Source organism: Lissotriton vulgaris, chromosome 1_1 (assembly GCF_964263255.1).
Source record: "Lissotriton vulgaris chromosome 1_1, aLisVul1.2, whole genome shotgun sequence".
Lineage (NCBI taxonomy): Eukaryota > Metazoa > Chordata > Amphibia > Caudata > Salamandridae > Lissotriton > Lissotriton vulgaris.
Window position 1 is genome coordinate 2,029,810,611 of NC_141685.1, and position 20,851 is coordinate 2,029,831,461.

General features: G+C 47.2%; 1 protein-coding gene across 2 annotated transcripts in view; it reads right to left on the reverse strand.

Moving 5' to 3' along the window:
• Positions 1 to 20,851, reverse strand: part of IRAG2 (inositol 1,4,5-triphosphate receptor associated 2) — a 1,414,859-nt gene that overhangs the window by 360,738 nt on the left and 1,033,270 nt on the right. For both annotated transcript variants that reach the window (XM_086920312.1, XM_086920307.1), the window contains one exon: positions 4,347 to 4,435. In XM_086920312.1, coding sequence (XP_086776438.1) covers positions 4,347 to 4,435 — 89 coding nt within the window. The remainder of the gene's footprint in view (positions 1 to 4,346; positions 4,436 to 20,851) is intronic.

Genomic DNA, 20,851 nt, shown 5'->3' on the forward strand with positions numbered 1-20,851 from the left:
ATTATTAGCATGTATCTATTTAACTAGGATTTTATGCTTTAGAGATTGCTACAATGGTTGCTCAACCAACATAACCTTTGTACGAGATCAAATATCAACAGATAAGGTAGATAATTATGGTATTAAATAGGACTTGTGATGGGCCCTAGTCTTGGATATGTGAAACAGTGACTTAAGTCCTAGCAAGACCCCAAAAAGTGTTGCGACAAAACATTTGATGTTTACTTAACAGTTTATTGATTAAACATGCGATAATCAAAATGTAGGGAGGAGGGTAGAAGGTCCATTCAACACCCCAGTATCAGTAGTTTAATTAATCAAAAGAAGAATGGACACTTGGTACTACTTAACCATTGGTTAAGTTGGGACACTCTCATAAACGCGGTGTTGTTCGTGCGGTGTATATCTTTCTTCCGCCCCTCACTCGCGTTGTGGCATTTATCATTGAGTGTTCCAACAACGTGCTATATGCCAAGCCTCAACCAGAGGCAACCTCTGGCGCAAGTAGCAGTGTCCAGAGATAAAAAATGCATGAAAAGGGCACCCAGAAAAACTTTATAAAAAACATATACTACACCCGTGGTGAGTTTTAATGAAAAAAGGTGAAGTATTGTTATTAAAATTAAGGATTGCGGTATTGCTGGAGGTCGTGTTAATGAATCTCCTTATACCTTATGAACTACAGTGTCAACATGTTTCTGCTCCATGTGGCCCAGCCGGGTCTACGGAGCATTCGTCAGGACAGAACATAACAAATGAACAACAGACAACAAGGGGATTACTTGCACGATTTGTGAAGTAATATGATTTCAAAAGTTGTATCCAAAGATGCCTTTTGGAAATTTTCTCGTTTGGTAGCTGTGTTCAGCTTAAACAGGTGGCTAAGGGACTCTCTGGTCCCAGACAGCGTGTGGGGAGTTCCCGGGACTTGTGCTGTCTCTGCCCCTGGATTAAACATTCCCACACTTAACTTTTCTTGCATTTTACTGCTTTAACTGTGCTGTCAAAGTCCAATTGTAACTAACATATTACAGGACTATTAAACCAAAGATTGTATAACAAGCTTTGTACTTCTTAAATGCTCTATAAAGAGCTCTCAGTGTTTATTAATCAATCAATCGACAATTTATAGAGCGTTGCTCATCACCCGCGAGGGTATCCAGGTGCTTGGGGGTGCTGCTGCTGGTAGTTGTCTATTCAACATCCAGGTTTTTAGGCTATCTCAACTTCGGTAGGGTGGATGCAGTCTGGAGGTGGAATGGGAGCCCATTCGCGGTCTTGGTGTCCAGGTAGGAGAAGGTGCAGCCGCCGCTTTTGCTTTTGTAGAAGCGGGTGTGTGGGTGAGGGAGAGGGAGGCAGAGCATAGTTGTCTGCCCGGTTGGTTAAAGTTCAGTCTGTGGTTGCGGTAGGCTAGTTCTTTATGGTGCAGGGCCATGCAGGTGTGGGTCAGAAGTTTGAACTAGCACCTATTTTTGGACTTGAGCTGTGCAGCGCTCTGAGGTGGGTGGTGATGTGGGCTATTCGTGGGATGTCAAGGATGAGCCTAACAAAAGCAAGCATTCTGAATAGTTTGCAGTCTGCTCCGTACTTATGAAGTGATGTCCACATAGAGGGATTTTAAGTAGTCCAGGCGGCTGGTGATGAGGGCTGGAGTGACGGTTCGTCAGGTGTTGACGGGGAGCCATTCGAATATATGCAGAGCGTGAGGAAGGAGGCTGAGGAGACCGCATTTTTCTTCTTCTTCATGGTGAGCTTGTTGTAGAGTACAATGCTGAGGTATATGGTGTTGTCTGTGGGAGTGGGCGAGGGACACAGTTCCGCTGGCCACCAGGAGTTATCCCATGGAGAGTTTTTGCCCCAGAAGAGGTGTACCTCTGTTTTGTCAGTGTTGAGTTTGAAGCATTTGTTTGGCATTCAGCTGGTTATGCTGTTCATCCACCTGTGGAAACTGGTTTTGGTGTTAGTGTGATTTGAGCATAGGAAGAAGATGAGCTGATTGTCGTCAGCGTATGAGATGATGTTCATACCATAGGATCTGAACTGTCTGGCCAGGGGGCCATGTATATGTTGAACAGGGTTGGACTGAGTGAGGAACCTTGGGGAACGCCGCAGATAATTTCCTTTGGGCCGGAGGTGTAAGGCAGGACACAGATGCTCTGGGTTCTTCCAGTGGGGAAGGAAGCAATCCATTTACATGCATTTCTTGGATCCCCATGTGATGGAGTCAGTTTCAGAGGGTGTAGTGTGACACGGTGTTGAAGGCTGCGGAGAGTTCGAGGAGGATCAGGGCTGTGGTCTCTACCTGGCCTAGGAGAGATTGGATGTCATCTGTGGCTGCGATTATGGCAGTTTGTGCTGTGATTAGCGTGGAATCCAGATTGGGATCGATCCAGGACGTTGTTTATCTCTAAGTGGTTGGAGAGTGGGCCGTTTCTTGCTTTCTCCAGGACTTAAGTTGGGAGCAGGAAGATAGGCTGGTAGTTCTTGTGTTCCTCTGGGTCAGCAGTAGGTTTTTTTAGCAGAGCTTTTACATCTGTGTGTTTCTATCCTTCTGGGAAAGAGTCAGGGTTGATGGAGGAGTTCAGGGTGGTGGTGACTTCCTGACTGATGGAGTTGCTTCCCGTGTTGAACATGTTGCGGGTGGTGGGTGTTCCTGAGTGGATGGAGCTCATGATGGTAGCAGAGGTTTGTGTGATTAGTTGATCCCTTGTAGTGATTATAGTGTTTGAGGTGGAGAAGCTGCTGCTTAGGAGTTTGTTGAATTTGTTGCTGGTTGGTTGTGGGTTGAAGTGTTCATAAATGATGGAGATTTTGCTGTGGAAGAAGTCTGCAAGGATGTCACAGAGCTCCTGGGAGGGGGTTATGGTCTTCTCAGTTTCTGAGGGGTTGGTGCACTCTTTGATGATGCTGAAGAGTTCCTTGGTATGTTTGAAGCTAGCTTCAAGACGGGTCGCAAGGGCTTCCCTTTTAGCTTTTTTCATCTGTATGCAATATTTAATGAGAGCCACTTTGAAGTTGGCTCGGTTGCTGGATGTTTTGTTGGTGTGCTGGATTCTTTCTAGTCATTTGCAATTGCATTTGGGGGCTTTTAGTTCAGTAGTGAACCTGGTGGAGTGCTTGGAGGGTCTGCCTTGTTTTCTGGGTTTGAAGGGTATGACTATATCGGCACATTTGGTGATCCAGGTGTTGAAATTTTGGACGGCCACCTTGAGGTTGGCAGTAGTCTCTGTATGGGAGGTGTTGGTCCATAGATTTTCAGTTACCTTCTCCTACGGGCGGTGCTGGTCTGGTCGGTGGCGGTGTTGGGTTGTTGAAGATGGAGAAGTGGACGAATGATTGGTCGAACCAGCTGATCCCTGAGGTGTAGCTATATTTGATTCTGTTGCTGGCTGTGAAGATCGGGTCCAGAGTGTGTCCAGACTTGTGTGTGGGGTTGGTGACGATTTGGGTGAGGCAGAGATTGTTCAAGCTCTCTATTAAGTTTGCCGTGTTGGCATTGTTTGAGTCGTCAGTGTGAAAATTGAGGTCTCAGAGGAAGTTCTCTGTGTGGATGGTAAGGGAGGCTAGGAAGTTAGAGATGTCCTTCAAGAAGGCAGGGTTTGGTCCTGGTGGTCTGTATGCCAGGGTGCCCCTGATGGTTGACTTGCTGTCTGTGTTGAGTTTGAAATTGTGGTGTTCCATAATAGGCTGGTGTAATCAGCAACTGCTGTGTAGTGGAGGGACTCTTTGTGGATGATGGCTCACCACCTCTATGTTTGTTGACTCTCTCTGTGGCGATATCCAGTGCAGAAGCGGGGTTGAGCAATGTCTTGTGAGGACTATAACATTGGTGGTGAAGGGGAGGAGAGGAGGTGATGGTGTTCCAGATTTATGGGGCATGTTTGTGGAGTGATTAGGCATTGATCAGGAGGCATTGGAGTACTCACTTAAGAGCACAGGGCTAGTAATATGAAGCCATCCTTCCTCTAATAAATCTGAAGAGTCTAGCTCTAACCAGATCCTTGCAAAAGGTATGTTTAAAGCAATGAATTTTTAAAACTAAGATGAGACCTTTGATGGAATGAGTAGACCCTGCAATGCTCTGAAGACCCAGTATTTGATTCATACATAATCTTGTGTAACTCACATCCATCCTTAGACTGGCATTCCGGGAGTTCCTTTTCCTAAGTCAAGCCTGCAAATATCCAATTATATACATGGATATATATGGATACTTCACCGGGCAGTGTTTTATGGTTCCCTTCAACAACATTAAAATTGACAGAAAGCCTCCCAACATCATTGGTTAATAAAACAGCATGAATACTACTAACATTTCAATGGATGACTGGAATTTCTAATCTTACCAGGTTTAGTTTTATTAGACCCTGAGATGAAGTTTCCTGTTGGTCTCCGGTGGTATTCAGTTGATTAGTTTGATCTTTGGGTCCAGTTTCTAAAATAAAAAAAAAGATATGCTGTGAATGCACAGCTAATTTTTACATGCATCTTACAATATTATCATCAACTTCTTACACTACAAGTCACAGTAAATAACGTACTCAAAGCAAATCACTGACACATGTCCAAAAACATACCTTTCATAAAATGTTGGTTCTTTCTCTCTTAAATTCACAGTTGCATAATTTACTCAATAGGCATGTTGCAAGATTTAAGCTTCGCGGTATAGAAAAATAGTTGTTTTGCCTATTTCACTATCAGGTATTATTACGGTCAAAGCTTCTAAAAGTGATGGAAAGCTATAGTGATAATAAAGACACAAAGGAGAGGATTATGATTTTTATTTTCCACTATAATAGCAAATTATAACTTTCACAACCCATGGGAGAAAACTGCACCTAGATGATGATGCTATTCAGGTACTGCTATCCGGCAGTAGTCCACTTTCTATCTCAACGGGCGAGCGAGCAGAGCAAGCAGAGCAAACCGGACAGAGCAGGGCGAGTGGAGCTGGGCCACCAGACTGCCCGACCCCCTACCCGCCAGCCCGCTGAGGAGTGCCCCGATCCGGTGCATGTGTTCCTGCCCGCGTTTGTGGCCGGACGGGCCGCGGGTCTGTGAGCACGCGAAGCTGTGGCAACCGGCTATTGAAACGCTGGGCTGGGAGGAGCTCTAGTGTGGAGCCCAGGACGCAGCGAAGAACCACGGAACCCGCGACCCGCAGCTTCATAGCGCGGGTCATCTGCTGAGTAGCGCGGTGCGGCGGAGGGCGCTGGCGCCTCGTTGTGCAGCCGGGAATTGCATGAGATCGAGCCGCAGGTCCATAGGCTCTCTCTGTGACAGAGTGATGGAGTGGCAGTAGAGCAGTATCAGTGGAGTGCTCATATTTGGCTGGGCTGGAACCCTTGCATCACCCACTTTTCTTTTCGAGCGGTAGGACCCCTTGCATTACCTTCAAACCATCTCTGTCTTGTACCAGCTAAGAGTTTGGTTAGGGTGGAGGGAAGAGCAAGAGGCTGGAGGCTCAGAGACAAGGGGTGAGTTGGGGGAAATTGACAAGTACTTATGCTGATTCCGCAGTGGCTCGGCAGAAGGACAAGGGGCTGATTGAACACCCAGCGGGACTGCGAGGACCAGCAGCCCATGGGTGCAATGCTGTGTGCTCTTCCCGCCCCCGCTTACCAACGGCCATTTAAGCAGCGCCTCACGGCCCCCGCTCCGCGGGAGCTGCTCGGCAGAAGGACAAGGGGCTGATTCAACACCCAGCGGGACTGCGAGGACCAGCAGCCCTGGGGTGCAACGCTGTGTGCTCTTCCCGCCCCCTCTTACCAACGGCTATTTAAGCAGCGGCTCACGGCCCCTGCTCCGCGGGAGCCGCTTGGCAGAAGGACAAGGGGCTGATTCAACACCCAGCGGGACTGCGAGGATCAGCAGCCCGTGGGTGCAACGCTGTGTGCTCTTCCCGCCCCCTCTTCACGTGTGCTATATTTCTACGCATATCCTCCACTACGTAGGACGCGTGCCGGGCGAAGCCTGGGCCAAGGGCGGGCCCGTTGTAGCCCGTTCGAGAGCGCTTGAGGCCGGGCCGGGCCATCCCTCCTTTGCCTACAATTCCAGGTGAGCATCTGTATGAGAAACATCTTGAACTGTGCTCCTCTGTGGGAATCTACCTGGTTGCTGGACTGTGTGCTGCTTAGATAAAGCATGGCAGGACGGGATTTGAGGAATAAAACCATGGCTGCTAGGGGCAAGATTACAGGTACCATGGATAACTTTATAACGAGGGCGAACTCTGTGATCGACCAAGGGATAATCATGATGGAGCGGCTTGTTTCGCAAGATTTAGCCTTGGCGAAACGCTCCTCCATGGGCGAATTTGCTAATACTCGCACTCCAAACCGTGAGCAATTACCGGGAGCAACGCTAGTCACGGCTGTTACCCACACCCTGCCGGCGCTCCTTGTAGAGGAACTTTCCTTGTCATTTTCCCCTCGGCAACCTTTAAACACTTTTCTAGCTTTGGACACTTCTGGGTCCGTGGATATTTCAGACTTGGCCGATCTCCCTGAAAAACCTCCTACCTATGTGCGGGGGCGTAATAAGAAGGCGGCTACCTCGAAAAGGAAGCGTGCAGTTATATCTCTGGCAGGCAGAAGGAAACCAAAGTGAGCTAAACCTGTGTCTGATAGAGTCATATTACCCGTGGACGGTGGGGGCTGTCCCAACCGTTCAGGAAGTTGACTTACCGAATCAACCAGATGCAGAGCAATGTTCTCGAGCTGCGGACCAGATTGTTGTGGGCTCCAAGGTGGCTGATGACTGTGTAATAACTAAAATAGGAGATTTACTCAAAACCCTACTTGAACCTTTAGAAGTTAGGCTAGGGTGTATTGAGCAGAGGCTTACCCAAATTGAACAGGGCACAAGGGGTTCTATGTCAAAAAGTAAAGCTAAGATACCAGATCAGGGAAATGTAGCAGCAAGCACCAGCTGCTTGGCGGTCTCGGTGCACAAATCACCCACGCCAACAGAGACTTGTAATGTTAGCAACACTAATAATATACCCTTGGTTCAAATCTCAGTCCCTAGCGCTAATACTCATGCAAACCCAAGTAAATGTAGTCCCTCTAGGGTGGATAACCAAATGGAGAGTGGGCAGTCCTTATCATTGGAAGCACCTAGAGCACTTAGGGCGGTTCCAAATATTGATCTACCTCCGGAATCCAGTCCGTACCTGGTGGTTCTGACTGGTATTCCTGAGCTAAACAACACGGAAAAGGAATCATATCGGTCCCTAAAAAATAAAGTCTCTCACTGGTTAAATACAAATAGACCCCTACCCTCCCATGTTACTAGTGAACTAATGATGGTGCGTAGGGCCCCATGGGTGGGACGTAGCCCTCAGACTATTGCAGGAGACTGCGTCCTGGTCAATTTCAGAGATCCACGTACTGTGGAGCATATCTGCAACTGGTGTAATAATAGCACTAGTTCAACAATCCGGCCCTATCCTTTATCATTTTTCTATCCACCAGCTAATTATCAGGACAGGTGGAGGGTCCCTAGTGAAAAAGCAACGGGGGTTCAGACTAGAAAGGGCTAGGTGCGATCATATGTTTGGGCAGAGCTACCCAGCGCTGCAGAATAGGTTCACTGGTTTAGATGCGGTATATTGACTGCACCGCATTGGGAAGGGCAAAGAAAAGGTGATTCAATCCGGCAATGAAGCGGGAGAAGGTAGGGCCATAGAGATTGTGCAGAATGGTTTCTCTGGTGCTCAAATTGACCCTAATGTAGACACCGTAGGACCTGTCCAGTCTCTCCAGAAGGGGTGCTCTCCACTAAGTTAAATCATAAAGAGGGAGCACATAAGGGGGTTATGATCACTCAAGTCCTAAAAAGGATGACCTTACTATCTTGGAATGTTGCAGGTTTAGCAAATAAAATTAACTGCCTAGAGTGGAGTTCCCTTGTGGATAACCATGACATCTGTCTTTTCCAAGAGACTTGGGCCATGGGGGAATACCACAGGGAGGGCTTTGATACCTTTTATGTGTTGGCCAGGTGGGGGGAAGGGACGGCCGTCTGGCGGCCTTGCAATTTGGGTGGCAACCCATTTGGGTTGTATCGCAGAGAATATTCTTACATACTCGGATGATGTACAGTGCATACTGCTCAAGTGGCCCATTGCCTACAAATTGGCAGTTGTAAACGTATATTCACGCCCAGTTAGCCTGTCCTCAGAATACCCCACCATAGATGAATTATCTCACTCCTTAGGATCATTGCCAGGTGACTGTAAGCTTATAGTGGCCGGAGATGTTAATTGCCACTTCGAGCCGCTTCTGGGAACAAAGGAGGGTGCTCTCGTGGGAGAGGATGACTTTTGGGGGATTTCACCGTGCCAATTGCCCAGCCCAAAATCATCGTCTCCCTTGGCGATTCAGATAATGTCTCTTACCCTGAACAATGCACTGAGGGCATGTAAGGGGCGGACACCGTCCGACAGCCCTACAAGGTGCACTTTTAATAAAAAGGGTCAGGAATCACGCTTAGATTATGTTTTTGTGGAGACAAGTATGTGGTCCAAGGTTCTTGTGATTTCAGTGTAATTACAAGGGCCGATAGTGACCATAATGCCCTTCATCTAGAAACAGTCTTCTCAGGGCCATCGGAAAGTGTCTCCCCAGAATCGAATTACATGGCCATGGTGACGTTATTACTATCAAATAATAGGTGATGGGTAAAATGGGGGAAACTAGTTAACTCCCCAGATACTATAGCGAAAATCTACAATCTGGCCCTCCCCCGACTTATCGAGGTGGACATTTTAACTAAACAATCCAAACCAGGAGATTTTAATGAGAAACTAGGGCACATTCATGCAGACTTACTCTGTGGATTGGGAGAGGTTTTTAACCCGGTGTCTAAGCCTAGGAAAAAAAGGACACAAACGACAGCCTGGTATAACTCTGCCTGTAGTCAAGTCAAGTCAAGTCAGAGAATTTATATAGCGCACTACATACCCAGAGGGTCTCAAGGCACTTAGAAAGGGGAGGAGTATTACTTGTCAAATATCCACGTTTTAAGTTGCTTTCTGAATGCTAGGTGGTTCTGGGTGAGGCGAAGGTAGGCTGGGAGTGAGTTCCATGTTTTAGCAGCCAGGTATGAGAAGGATCTGCCTCCCATGGTGGTCTTGTTGATGCGAGGTACAGTGGCGAGGGCTTGGCTGGAAGAACGTAGTTGGCGGGAGGGTGTGTAGAAGGACAGTCGTGAGTTGAGGCATTCTGGTCCGATGTCGTAGAGTGATTTGTGTGCGAGGGTTAGCAGTCGGAAAGTGATCCTCTTATTGACGGGTAGCCAGTGGAGGTCTTTAAGGTGACCAGAGATGTGTTCGTTGCGTGGGATGTCTAATATGATCCTGGCTGAGGCGTTTTGGATTCGTTGGAGTTTCTTCTGGAGTTTAGCGTTAGTGCCTGCGTAGAGGGTGTTTCCGTAGTCCAGTCGGCTCGTGACCAGAGCATGGGTGACTGTTTTCCTTGTTTCGGTGGGGATCCAGCGAAATGTTTTTCTGAGCATGCGAAGAATGTTGAAGCAGGAAGAGGATACGGCGCTGACTTGTCTGTTCATTGAGAGTGAAGAATCCAGGATGACGCCTAGGTTCCGTGCGTGGTCTGTCGGGATGGGTGCTTTTCCGAGGGCTTCCGGCCACCAGGAGTCGTCCCATGCAGAGGGGGATGTACCTAAGATGAAGACTTCTGTTTTGTCTGAGTTCAGTTTCAGACGGCTTTGTTTCATCCATTCGGCAACTTCTTTCATTCCTTCGTGTAGGTTAGTTTTGGCGGTGCTGGGGTCATTGGTGAGAGAAAGGATTAGTTGAGTGTCATCCGCGTAAGAGATGATGTTGAGGTTGTGTTGGCGGGCGATGGCCGCGAGGGGGCTCATGTATACGTTGAAGAGGGTGGGGCTGAGAGAGGATCCTTGTGGTACGCCACAGATGACTTCAGTGGCCTCGGACTTGAATGGTGGGAGGCGGACTCTGTGTTCTTCCGGTGAGGAACGAGGTGATCCATTCAAGTGCTTTTCCTTGGATTCCGATGTTATTGAGGCGTTGTAAAAGGGTGCTGTGGCAGACTGTATCGAATGCTGCAGAGAGGTCGAGGAGGATGAGGGCGACTGTGTCTCCATTGTCCAGTAGAGTTCGAATGTCGTCTGTTGCTGCGATGAGGGCGGTCTCAGTGCTGTGTTTTGCTCGGAAGCCAGATTGTGAGGAGTCGAGGGATTTGTTGGCTTCGAGGAAGGCGGCGAGCTGGTTGTTGACAGCTTTCTCGATGACTTTGGCCGGGAATGGAAGGAGCGAGATGGGGCGGTAATTTTTGAGTTCGGTGGGGTCCGCTGTGGGTTTTTTCAGAAGGGCGGTGAGTTCAGCGTGTTTCCAGTCTTCCGGGAAGGTGGCGGAGTTGAAGGAGCAGTTGATGACTTCTCGGAGGTGCGGTGCTATGACGGAGTCTGCTTTGTTGAAGATGTGGTGAGGACATGGGTCTGTGGGGGATCCTGAGTGGATGGAATTCATCAGGCGGATTGTGTCCTCAGTGGAGATTGGGTTCCAGTCGTTAAGGGTGTTCATGGGGGGAGAATGTTCAGCAAATGGTAGGGTGGGCTGGTTTCCGGGTTGGTTGTCGAAGCTGTTGTGGATGTCTGCAATCTTGTTGTGGAAGAATGAGGCTAGGGAGTCGCAGAGGGCTTGAGAGGGGGTGATGTCGTTGGAGTTGGCCGAGGGATTGGAAAATTCCTTGACGATGTTGAAAAGTTCCTTGCTGTTGTGGGCGTTGTTGTCAAGTCGATCCTTGAATGCTGTTTTCTTGGCCTTTCGGATTAGTTGGTGGTGAGTGCGGGTGGCGTTTTTGAAGGCGTCCTTGGTGCTAGTGGTGGGTCTTTTTTCCAGGCCTTTTCAAGGGAGCGGCAGAGTTTCTTGGACTTCTTAAGATCATCGTTGAACCATGAGGCCTTTCTGCTGCCAGGTTTGCTTTGACGTTTCTTCAGTGGTGCTAAGGTGTCGGCGGTGTTGGATAACCATAGGGTGAGGTTGGCGGCGGCTTCGTTTGCGTTAGAAGAGTGGGCTGGGGTGTTTAGAAGGAGTGATGCGGAGATCTGGTCCGTGGTGATTTTGTTCCAGTTTCTTTGCAGAGTTGGTTGGAGGTGGTTGGTGGGTTTTGGTTTGTTGTAGGTGAAGTGAACGCAGCTGTGGTCAGTCCAGAGGAGATCCGTAGTGTGGCTGAAAGAGACATGATTGCTGGAGGTGAAGATGGGGTCGAGTGTGTGACCTGCGATGTGGGTGGGGGAAGTGACCAGTTGTTTAAGTCCGAGGTTGGCGAGATTGTCCAAGAGGGTGGTGGTGTTGCGGTCGTTGATCTTTTCAAGGTGAAAGTTGAGGTCTCCCAGAAGGATGTAGTCTTTGGAGGGGAGCGCGTGAGGAGTGATGAAGTCCGTGATGTCTTCACTGAATTTTGCGCGGGGTCCTGGTGGTCTGTAGAGGAGGGTGCCTCTGAGTGTGGTCTTGGGGTCGATGTGGATCTGGAAGTGAAGGTGTTCGGAGTTAGCGAGGTTGGCGTCAGAGGTGGTTGAGATGCGGATTGATTTCTTATGGACGATAGCGATTCCTCCTCCTGTGTGGCCGGTACGGTCCTTGCGTGTGATCTTATAGTTTTCGGGGATGGCAATGGTGATGTCTGGGGCGGAGGAAGCGTTCATCCAAGTTTCTGTTAGGAAGGCGACGTCTGGAGAGATGGTGTCTAGTAGATTCCATAGGTCAATGGCGTGTCTGTGGACCGATCGAGTGTTGAGAAGGATGCACTGTAGGTGGTTGGGGTCAGGAATCTGTGTTGTGGTCGTAGCGGAGATGTTGTGGGTGCCGATGAATTTGCAGGAGTAGCAGGAGAAAGGTCCATGGGTGTGTCCAGGAGCGGCTTGGACGCAGTTGGGGGCGCGACCGGGGTTAAGGGCTAGGAGGGTGGCGGCATCGTAGGTAATGCGGGAGGGCTGGGCGGCGCGAGGGGCAGGGGGTCTGGCGCTAGGCGCGGTCCAGGCGCGGACGGGCGTAGACGGGCTTACCTTTGGCGCACCTTCGGTGCGGCTGGGGCGCGGTCGCTGCGCGTGAACGCTGCGCGCGGGAAGAACTGTCATATATGGATAGTGGAGGGGGAGGGGCGAGGGCGGCTCAGCTGGGAGGCGTGGCGGGCTCAAGGGAACAACAACAAGGGAACAACAACAAGGCCAAGACTGACTTGATCTCAGCGGTTAAGTCAGGCTCCAATAAACACAAGATGCATGAGCTTAGGAGGCAGTATAAAGAAACAATAATCCATGCAAGGAGTGAATGGGACTGGGATAGATGGCACAATTTATCATCAGCCCTGGATGCCAGAGATGCACGCAGGTTTTGGTCCCTAGTAACAGGCAAGGGGGACCCGAGAGAGGCCGTATAACCAAATATTGCTGCCTCAGTATGGGAAGCCCACTTCAAAGCACTATATAGTGACGGACCAATTGCATCTATTGAGGCGGGTTTCCAAACTCCAGTCGAACGACATGACCCACTGGAGTTTACGTTGGGGGAAGTACTAAATGCAATAGGGCGACTTGCTTTGGGGAAGGCCCCTGGCCTTGACAAACTCCCTGGTGACCTATTTAGGCACCAACCTGAGATCTGGGGCCCCTACCTGCTAATTATATTTAATGCGATCCTAGCGGGCATGGAGACCCCCTGTACTTGGCTGGGAGCAGAGATAGTGCCGATTTTTAAGAAAGGTTCTCCCCTGCTCCCAGTCAACTACAGGCCGATCAGTTTAATTGATGTCCCCAGAAACTCTTTGCTCGCCTTGTGCTGGATCACCTCCAGGGTTGGATGCAGGACCACAAGATCCTAAGTCCCTTCCAGGCGGGATTCAGAAGGGAAACATCCACCATGGACCAGATCTTTCGCCTTATCCTCCTTTATTGGAAGACAGCAAAGATTGAGGGTGGCAGCCTCTACATGGTGTTTGTGGACCTCAAATCCGCTTTCGATCTGGTGCCGCGGAGGAAACTATGGGGGGGTCTCAAGGAATTGGGTGTGCCGCCCCAAATACTAGATATACTGGTGAGGCTCCACGATGGCAACTTTGCACAGGTCAGATGTGGAAGGGATGGGGCATTGCCTTCTAGGTTTCCCGTTGGCAGGGGGGTGAGACAGGGTTGTCTCTTAGCGCCGACACTGTTTTGCCTCTATGTCAACTGTGTAATTTCACATCTTGACAGTGTCCCAAATAATGATGCCCCAAGGTTGGCAGGCAGAAGGGTCCCGGCAATTATGTTCGCCGATGATACCCTTCTGCTCTCCAAATCCCCAATGGGTATCCTACGAACATTGGATGGGTTTTGGGAATTCTGTAGAAATCATGGCCTTGAGATAAATGCGGACAAAACAAAGTTTATGATACTTAACCCCTCGGCATCTACCCAACCTAATCCAACTCTAGGGTCGGTAAGGCTGGAAAGGGTCATGACGTTCCAATACCTGGGAGTAACCTTGCATGAAAATCTTTCCTGGGAGCCGCAGCAAGTAAAAGCCCACATGAAGCTTACGCAACTGGTGGGAGGCATTCTGAAGGTCTCAAACGCCTCAACCTTTAAGCCAGTTAGTCCAGCACTGGAAATGTACAAAGCACAAGCCAGAGCAGCAGCTCTATATGGTGGAGAGTTGTGGGGGCACAGCAGCAGAATTGAATTCACTAAAGTGGAATCAAACTTTATTAGACGTTGTTAGCGTTACCACAAGGCATTCCTCTTCTCCCCCCTAAGATTAGATCTGGGACGTTCATATATAGGAGATGAGCTAAAGCTGAAGCCCCTCAGGTTTTGGCACAGGCTGTGGTCAACCGAGGAACTGTCGTATTATAGGCAAGAATTGAAGCAAGTTTTGAGCCTTACCAATTCGCATAAAATACCCTGGTTGGCCTTTTTTAAATGTGTATTTTTGAGAGTGGGCCTGGCTGATATGTGGGAGGATCCGGAAAGGGCCTGTTCTGAGATTTCACGTAAAACACTAACAAGGGCTTTCAAGGACAAAAGCTTAAGTACGGCTGTGAGTGCCCTCAATCTCGGCTTCCTAACTGAACAATTTCTGATGTGCAAAAGTTCTTATATGTTTGAGGATTTTATGGACATTGTCTTTCCTATCAGTGTAAGAAAACTTTTTATTCAGTGGAGGTTTGGTACCCTGCCCTTAAAAGTTTTTACAACTAAATGGACCGCTACAGAGGATAAATTATGCCCAGGTTGCAGCTGGAGTTCTGAGGAGAATGAAATGCATGTGCTTTTCTTCTGCCCCGCTTATAGCAGCCCTAGGAAGTATTGGTTGGCACCACTCTGTAGAAACCTTGGTTTTAAAAATTGTCTACACTCTTTTAGAATTTTAAAGACCAGCATGCTAAGTTTTATCGTATTTGCAGTTTCTAAGTACCTATTAGCCAACTGGACAATCAGGCGGAAACTACTACCTATTAAAACTTGAACACTGAAATAGGGGGATGCATCAGTACTACAATTCATACTGTAAATACAGGTTTTACTTATATAATGTAATGAGTGTTTTAATGGGCAAGTACATATCTCCTGTAAAAGAAATGATTTTGTTTGTACGTTTTTACTGTATCTTTTATGGCCTTGAGGGCCGAAATAAAGAACTTTTGGATTGGATTATGCTATTTACCAGTAGCATTCAATAAAGCCCATCAAAATATCCCATCCAATACGACACTTTCTTTGGCTCCTAGTCCATGACAGACATCGCAACTCTAAATCTGAATATTCACACAAAAATCTTCAGCTTACTTATTCTAACACCATAAAGCAGACAAGTAATCAGATCAATGTATGAACAACTATAAAAACACTGCAAAAAGGCAGTAAACAACATTTCTATAACCAATTCCTCAAATATCTGAATAAATATAGACACTTCATAGATATGTCTTGGAACAGAAGGGAACAATACTTGTCTCTCTGTCATTAATAGAACTGCAACTTTCAGTTATGATGTATAGGAAGCTTTGCCTTCTATTGTATGCCCAGAGGCAAGAATTACGCGGGTTCAAAGCTTGCCTACCAAAAGAGAACCAACGCACACACTAGATTAAAATACAATTCCTTAAAAGTGAATTACTCCTGAAGTGAACTTGCCTTAATGAGAGGTCAGAGCCTGTCATGAATAAACAGGTGTATTTCTTACCTGAAATGATGCAGTTATACAATCACAATCATGTGATAGTTCTCATTCTCATGATCTCTCTTTGGGCTCTTGACATCAGAACCCTGGTCTAGGCATCTCAAGGCTTTCCTTAAGCTGAGTCCTGGCCTTTTTCTACCAGAGGCATTATTGTTGTAGTCCCATACAGAAGTCATACTCCTTTAGCACTTCAGGGTTCCTCCACCATTTAAGTCATGTGGCTCACCCATAGAAGGGCAATTTCTATTTCTGAAGTCCTGCAAACAAGATGAGATGAGGCTAGGGGAGGGATCTTGGTAGCCAGTCAGTCCACCCGTTCCTCCTCTCGTCCACCTTATTTTACCAGTATACCCTAAATTATTTAATTGCTTACAAGAAGGGTTAAATTCTGGAGAGGGACCCTGGTACCCAGATTATGCCTACACAAACTAGAGGAAAGAGCCTGTTTTATAGAGATACTAGCAGCCCGTCCGGACGTTGTCCGGCAGCAATCATGGCTCATGGCCCCTGCCCGCCCTGACGTTGTGTTACCTGCCCACGTCACTGCTCACGTCACTTTTTCCTGCTGTAATGCCCAGTTTGGTACCTGCCCACGAGACACATTATTAGGACTTGTTGACTGTTCTCCGCAGAGGGGTGACCCGGGTGCTCTGCGTGACGCACAGGCGGTCTCCACTACCTTTTTATATTTCTAATCCCCTCTATTTTCATTGTGTTGAACGTTACCCATCCACCTGCCAGTGATTAACATAACAGATTGTCTATGTGTGCTTTCTCTTTCTTTCTTTATACATTCTTAGCTTATTATTTTGTTTTTTTATAAATGCTCTTTTTATTGAGCCTCTTTTGTGTCCTTAATGGAAAAGTGCAGGTAGTTAGCGTCACAGAGTACCTGCTTGCCCCTCAGAAGTTCCTGTACTGTCCCGTCACTTCCCCCGACAACTAATTGATTCAATTTTAAAGGAAATGCCTTTTCTGAACAGCAGACACGCTTTATATTCACTGTGCTCATGGGCCTGATAGCAGTGCTCTGCGCGTTTCGCAATTCCATGTTATGTTAAGAACACAGCAGCTGCTCCACTCTGGCGCACACCTGATGATTCGACATGCTTTTCAGCGGTTAGAAGCAATCCATGGCTGCCGCAGGTGCTATACAAACAGCCTCTACCTTAACATAAAACAGCATACCAAAACAATGCAGAGATGGCATGCTTGTACCTTCCCAGCACTGGTGGCGATGTCCGGACGGCTGCAGCGGGGGGCTGAAAAGATGGCAGTGGTACAGTGGTTGCCATGGGGAATAAAACGGAAGAGCTCGCAGTGTTTGCAGCCTTATAAACCCCGGTGCGGGCCCTTTAATAGGAGAGCAAGTGCAGCTCCTCCGATAGGCCCTGGTACCAGCTCTCACTAAATTATTAGAGCCGTACAGTACAGTGAATATTCAATCTCTGCAGCGCCTCACTGTCTGCCCACCGATCCTCACCGCCTGTCCGCCGGTCATGTCCGCTGCTCCCCTGATCTCCGCTGCTCCTCATCACTGCTCCTCCCTGTGCTGATCTCCGCCGCTCCTGTACGCCGCTCCTCGCATGTACGTCGCTCCTGATGTCAGCACGCGCGTCGCGCCCGGCGCTACTTTGAAGGGACTACTTTTTTTTTACTTATATTTTTTAATAACGTATTTATTTTTAATTTATATAGCCTATGTCCATCTGCACACCCTGAGGATTACAACGATGTATCGGTGTGTGGATTGGCACTGTGGTTCCCGAGTTTATCCGCCTCAAATCCTCAAAGTTCTTCCTTTATAATAGTAGTATAGATTATCTCTGTCCCTTCTGCTCCAACCTGTTTTTCCCAGACACATTGTCTGAGAAGGTTTTTCCTCACCCCGGTTCTGACCTCTCCTGACTCTGCAGCATATAAAGGATTCAGCCATGTCTTGTTCCCTTTATGGAAAATCATATTGTCTCAAAACACTCATCCAGAAGGAGCCACACTACCAACCCCTAAGGAGTCACTAGTAGCCAGGTATGCCACAATGGGCGGCCTGGTGGGGTTCCATTAGATTCTGTAGTCTGAGATCCGGGAGTGGGAGGATGTACCCATATCCATCTACAAAACAAACGTTTGCCAAAAGAAAGAAAACAACTAACCTAGGCCGAAGCTCAATGGTCATTGTTTCATACGGCTTTGAACATCTTAACACAGAGTTTGTGATGTTTAGAAAATGATGGATTAGCAATCAGTTCAGTTCTCTTTGGACCAGGAAATGTCACTAGTGAGAGTAAAAGTCCTACCCTCTAAGGTTCAAAGCCCCAACTTGAGAAACAGACACAAAATCAAACATAATCGTAGTGAAAATTGCTGTCAGCTCGATTTAATAAAAGAAATAAATAGCCATCAAATTTGCTGTCAGCTCGATTTAATAAAAGAAATAAATAGCCAACACAAAGTGATGACTAAACTTCCCAAAGTTTAGAATAGTAACATTACAAGGGCTTAAAAGCGTAAGACCTGTAAGCAATGTGTATACCAAACGATGCTGACCTATCTGAGAACCATCAAGAGGAACATGTCCCGCTGAAATGGATAACTTATAAGAAATATTGGTCAGATGGGATGCGCCTCTCCCCCACAAACTCTCCTAGAAACTACAGGAAGTGGCTAAAATTGTATCTCGTGGGATCACTCTCCATTCCACACATCAACAATGCCATTTGTTCTATTTAGTATCTCTTCCTAGTTTAAGGGGCACAGGCTTTAGACATTCCAACATCCACAAAAGATCATGAAGCCTTCAGGTGCCACAGATTATCAATTAACAATGAACTAACAGTTTTATGAGTTAGGAAGAAGATTCTGAAAGAAAGGTAGAGGGACTGTTGCATCCAGTAAAAGTTTCAGAAGAACTAAAAGCCAACATTGAGCTCTGCAAACCACAATATTCAAGATCATCCATGCTGGAGGTGAGAACCCATGCTGGCGATCACCAGACATGGCACATACTCATGATTCAAGTGGATGCTAGTCTTACAAAAAAGCCTCTGACAATGCTGCTACCAGAACAGGCCTTCAGCTGAGGCACATCCACAAATGAGAGTTCAGCCTTGATACAAAATATTTCCTGGTCGCAAGGGCCACACCACCCCATTATCGCCACACATCATAGGATCGAGCATTTGGTCTCTAGAAGTGCAGCATCTGAGATTTCAGTAACCACATTGGTCATGCCCAGAAAATAATTTACTGCAAAGGATAGCCCTCACTGCAGACAGAGGTGCCAAAAGTACTTGGCTACTTTCACCAATACCCTGAACATCATGCCTTCAAAGTAATTAATTTAGCTCACTAAAATATTGTCTATCCTCAAATGTATGCATCTGTGATCTTTATCAGTTGACTGACAACAGACTGAGAAGAATTGGCCAGATGTTTCAAGCTACTGCTGTGAAGCATAGGTCCTAAAATATCCCAGTCCTTTCAAGCTTCTCCATGTGATGCATCCACCTGTGGATTTTCAGTCCTGGCATTTTCTGACAGTATACTGCTCTCTATACAGAGTGAGACCATTACTCAGATGAATGATTTTTAAGCACCATGGTGTCCTATGGTGCAATGGACTAAGAAAGTTAGTTTCGACTGTTGTCAACAAACCCACATTTCTTTCTTGAACTCAGTGTAAGTCTGTCTCAGTCACAACACCAGTGTTGGCTCTCTTGATGGCGCTTTATATACAGCATCTGCAGGGTCTTCACAGACTCTGCGATAAACCCAATGCAATGAACTTCAATGTCTCCCGAGTGGCAATCAGGTTCATTATCATTAAAACACCAGACCCAGTAACAAACCAACCACCATCTAAAAGAGCTGAACCAAAATATTCTGCTTCAGTGCCATAAAACAAACATTGTACAGGCACACTATTACTCTCAATAAGTAGTCCTGGGATGCAACCAGCTTCCGGAGCCTAGTAAAGCCGAAGGAGGCCGATCACAACATGAATGAGAGGACACTTAACTCTTAAATCTGACCCACGAGGATCCTGGGGGAAATGCCAGTGAGGCATCGGTAAAATCAGGGGAGCATTCTGATGATCAAATCTTCCCATCCAATCTTCTTCCAACAGGAGGCCCTTTAGGAGGCGAATACCTTCCATCCTTTATTGTCAGTGCTATTTCAAGATATTGAACCCTTGTAAGCGGACTACTGAGCACAAGGAATTTCTTTTTTTAATTGAAAATATATTGCTTAAAAAGCCTGATGGGTGAAGAAACAAAATGGGCTAACTCGCCTCTAACTGATCCAGTGCTACATTTGCCACTGCTCAAGATACTTGCACAAAAGCACATCATCTTGGGGTACACAAGCCCTAGAGACCTTGAAAGCTGCCACAGTTGGACCGCTTTCTTTGAGGAGTCCAATCCCACACAAAACATTGATGCTAACATGCTGAAAATCAAAGACTGGCCCTTTTTAATGCAGTGATGGTTTGTAATCCTTGACAAGAATGCTTGGAGAGCCAGCGAGATTGCTATTCGCTCCAGGAAGTTGATATGCAACCTGAACTGTTCTAGAGTCAATTGGCTCGGAATTTAAAGATCTTTGTAAGGGAGCTCCCCAACCTTCTAAAGAAGCGTCTGTTGTAATGACGTAATCCGAAGGAGGAGGAAGGAATGTTAATCCTGCTGAGAGATTGTCGGAGCATGTCCACCAAGGAAGAGCTGTTTTATTTACTGGGGTGATCTGAACAATGTCGAACTGTCCCTTCCACCTGAAGCCATTGTGCGTCTAGTTCCTCCTGGAAAGTACACCTTTTGAGATGACATACTAGGATGAAGGCTGATGACATCATGCCAAGTAGAGACTTGATGAGATGAACTGAAGCCCAATTTCTTTTTGAAAAAGAGTGGGCTAGTGTTGAAAGTTTAGTTTGTATGACTGTGGACAAGCATGCTTTGTCTAGCAATGAGCCCAGAGTTGCTCCTAGAAAGGTTATTCTGGAAGTTTACTGTGAGACCCAAAGTTTGAAAGAGTAGTAGACCCTTTGAGGTATCCCTCAACACTTGCTGGAAGGATGGAGCCTTTATTAGCCAGTCGTCGAGGTATGGGAAAACTTGAAGACCTCTTTGTCACAGGTAGACCGCCCCTGGGGTGAGACATTTTGTGAATATACGGGGAGCGAACCAGAGACCAAAGGGAAGCACTTTGAATTGATAACGCATACCGGCTACTGTGAATCTGAGGAATTTGTGATGCCTGGTGCGGAGGGGGATATGGAAATAGGCAGCTTGGAGATCGAGACTGGTTAGAAAATTGCTGTAATTGATGAGGTGGAGGATTTCCTGGAGGGTAATCATGTGGAAAGATCATTTCTTTAGGTACTTGTTGAGTTTCCAGAGATCTAGAATGGGGCGTTATTCCCCTGATTTCTTCTTCATTAGGAAAAAACAGGAGTAGAAACCCTTTCCTTTCTGAGGATATAGAACTTGTATGGCTTCCTTTGCTAACACAGCTAATACCTCCTCGCGAAGAAGATGAGATGGCAAGAATTTTGTTGCAGGGGTATGAGGTGGAATCAGAATGAACTCCAGGATATGGCCATACAAGAAGAGATTGAGGACCCACTTGTCCTTCATGATCTTCCGC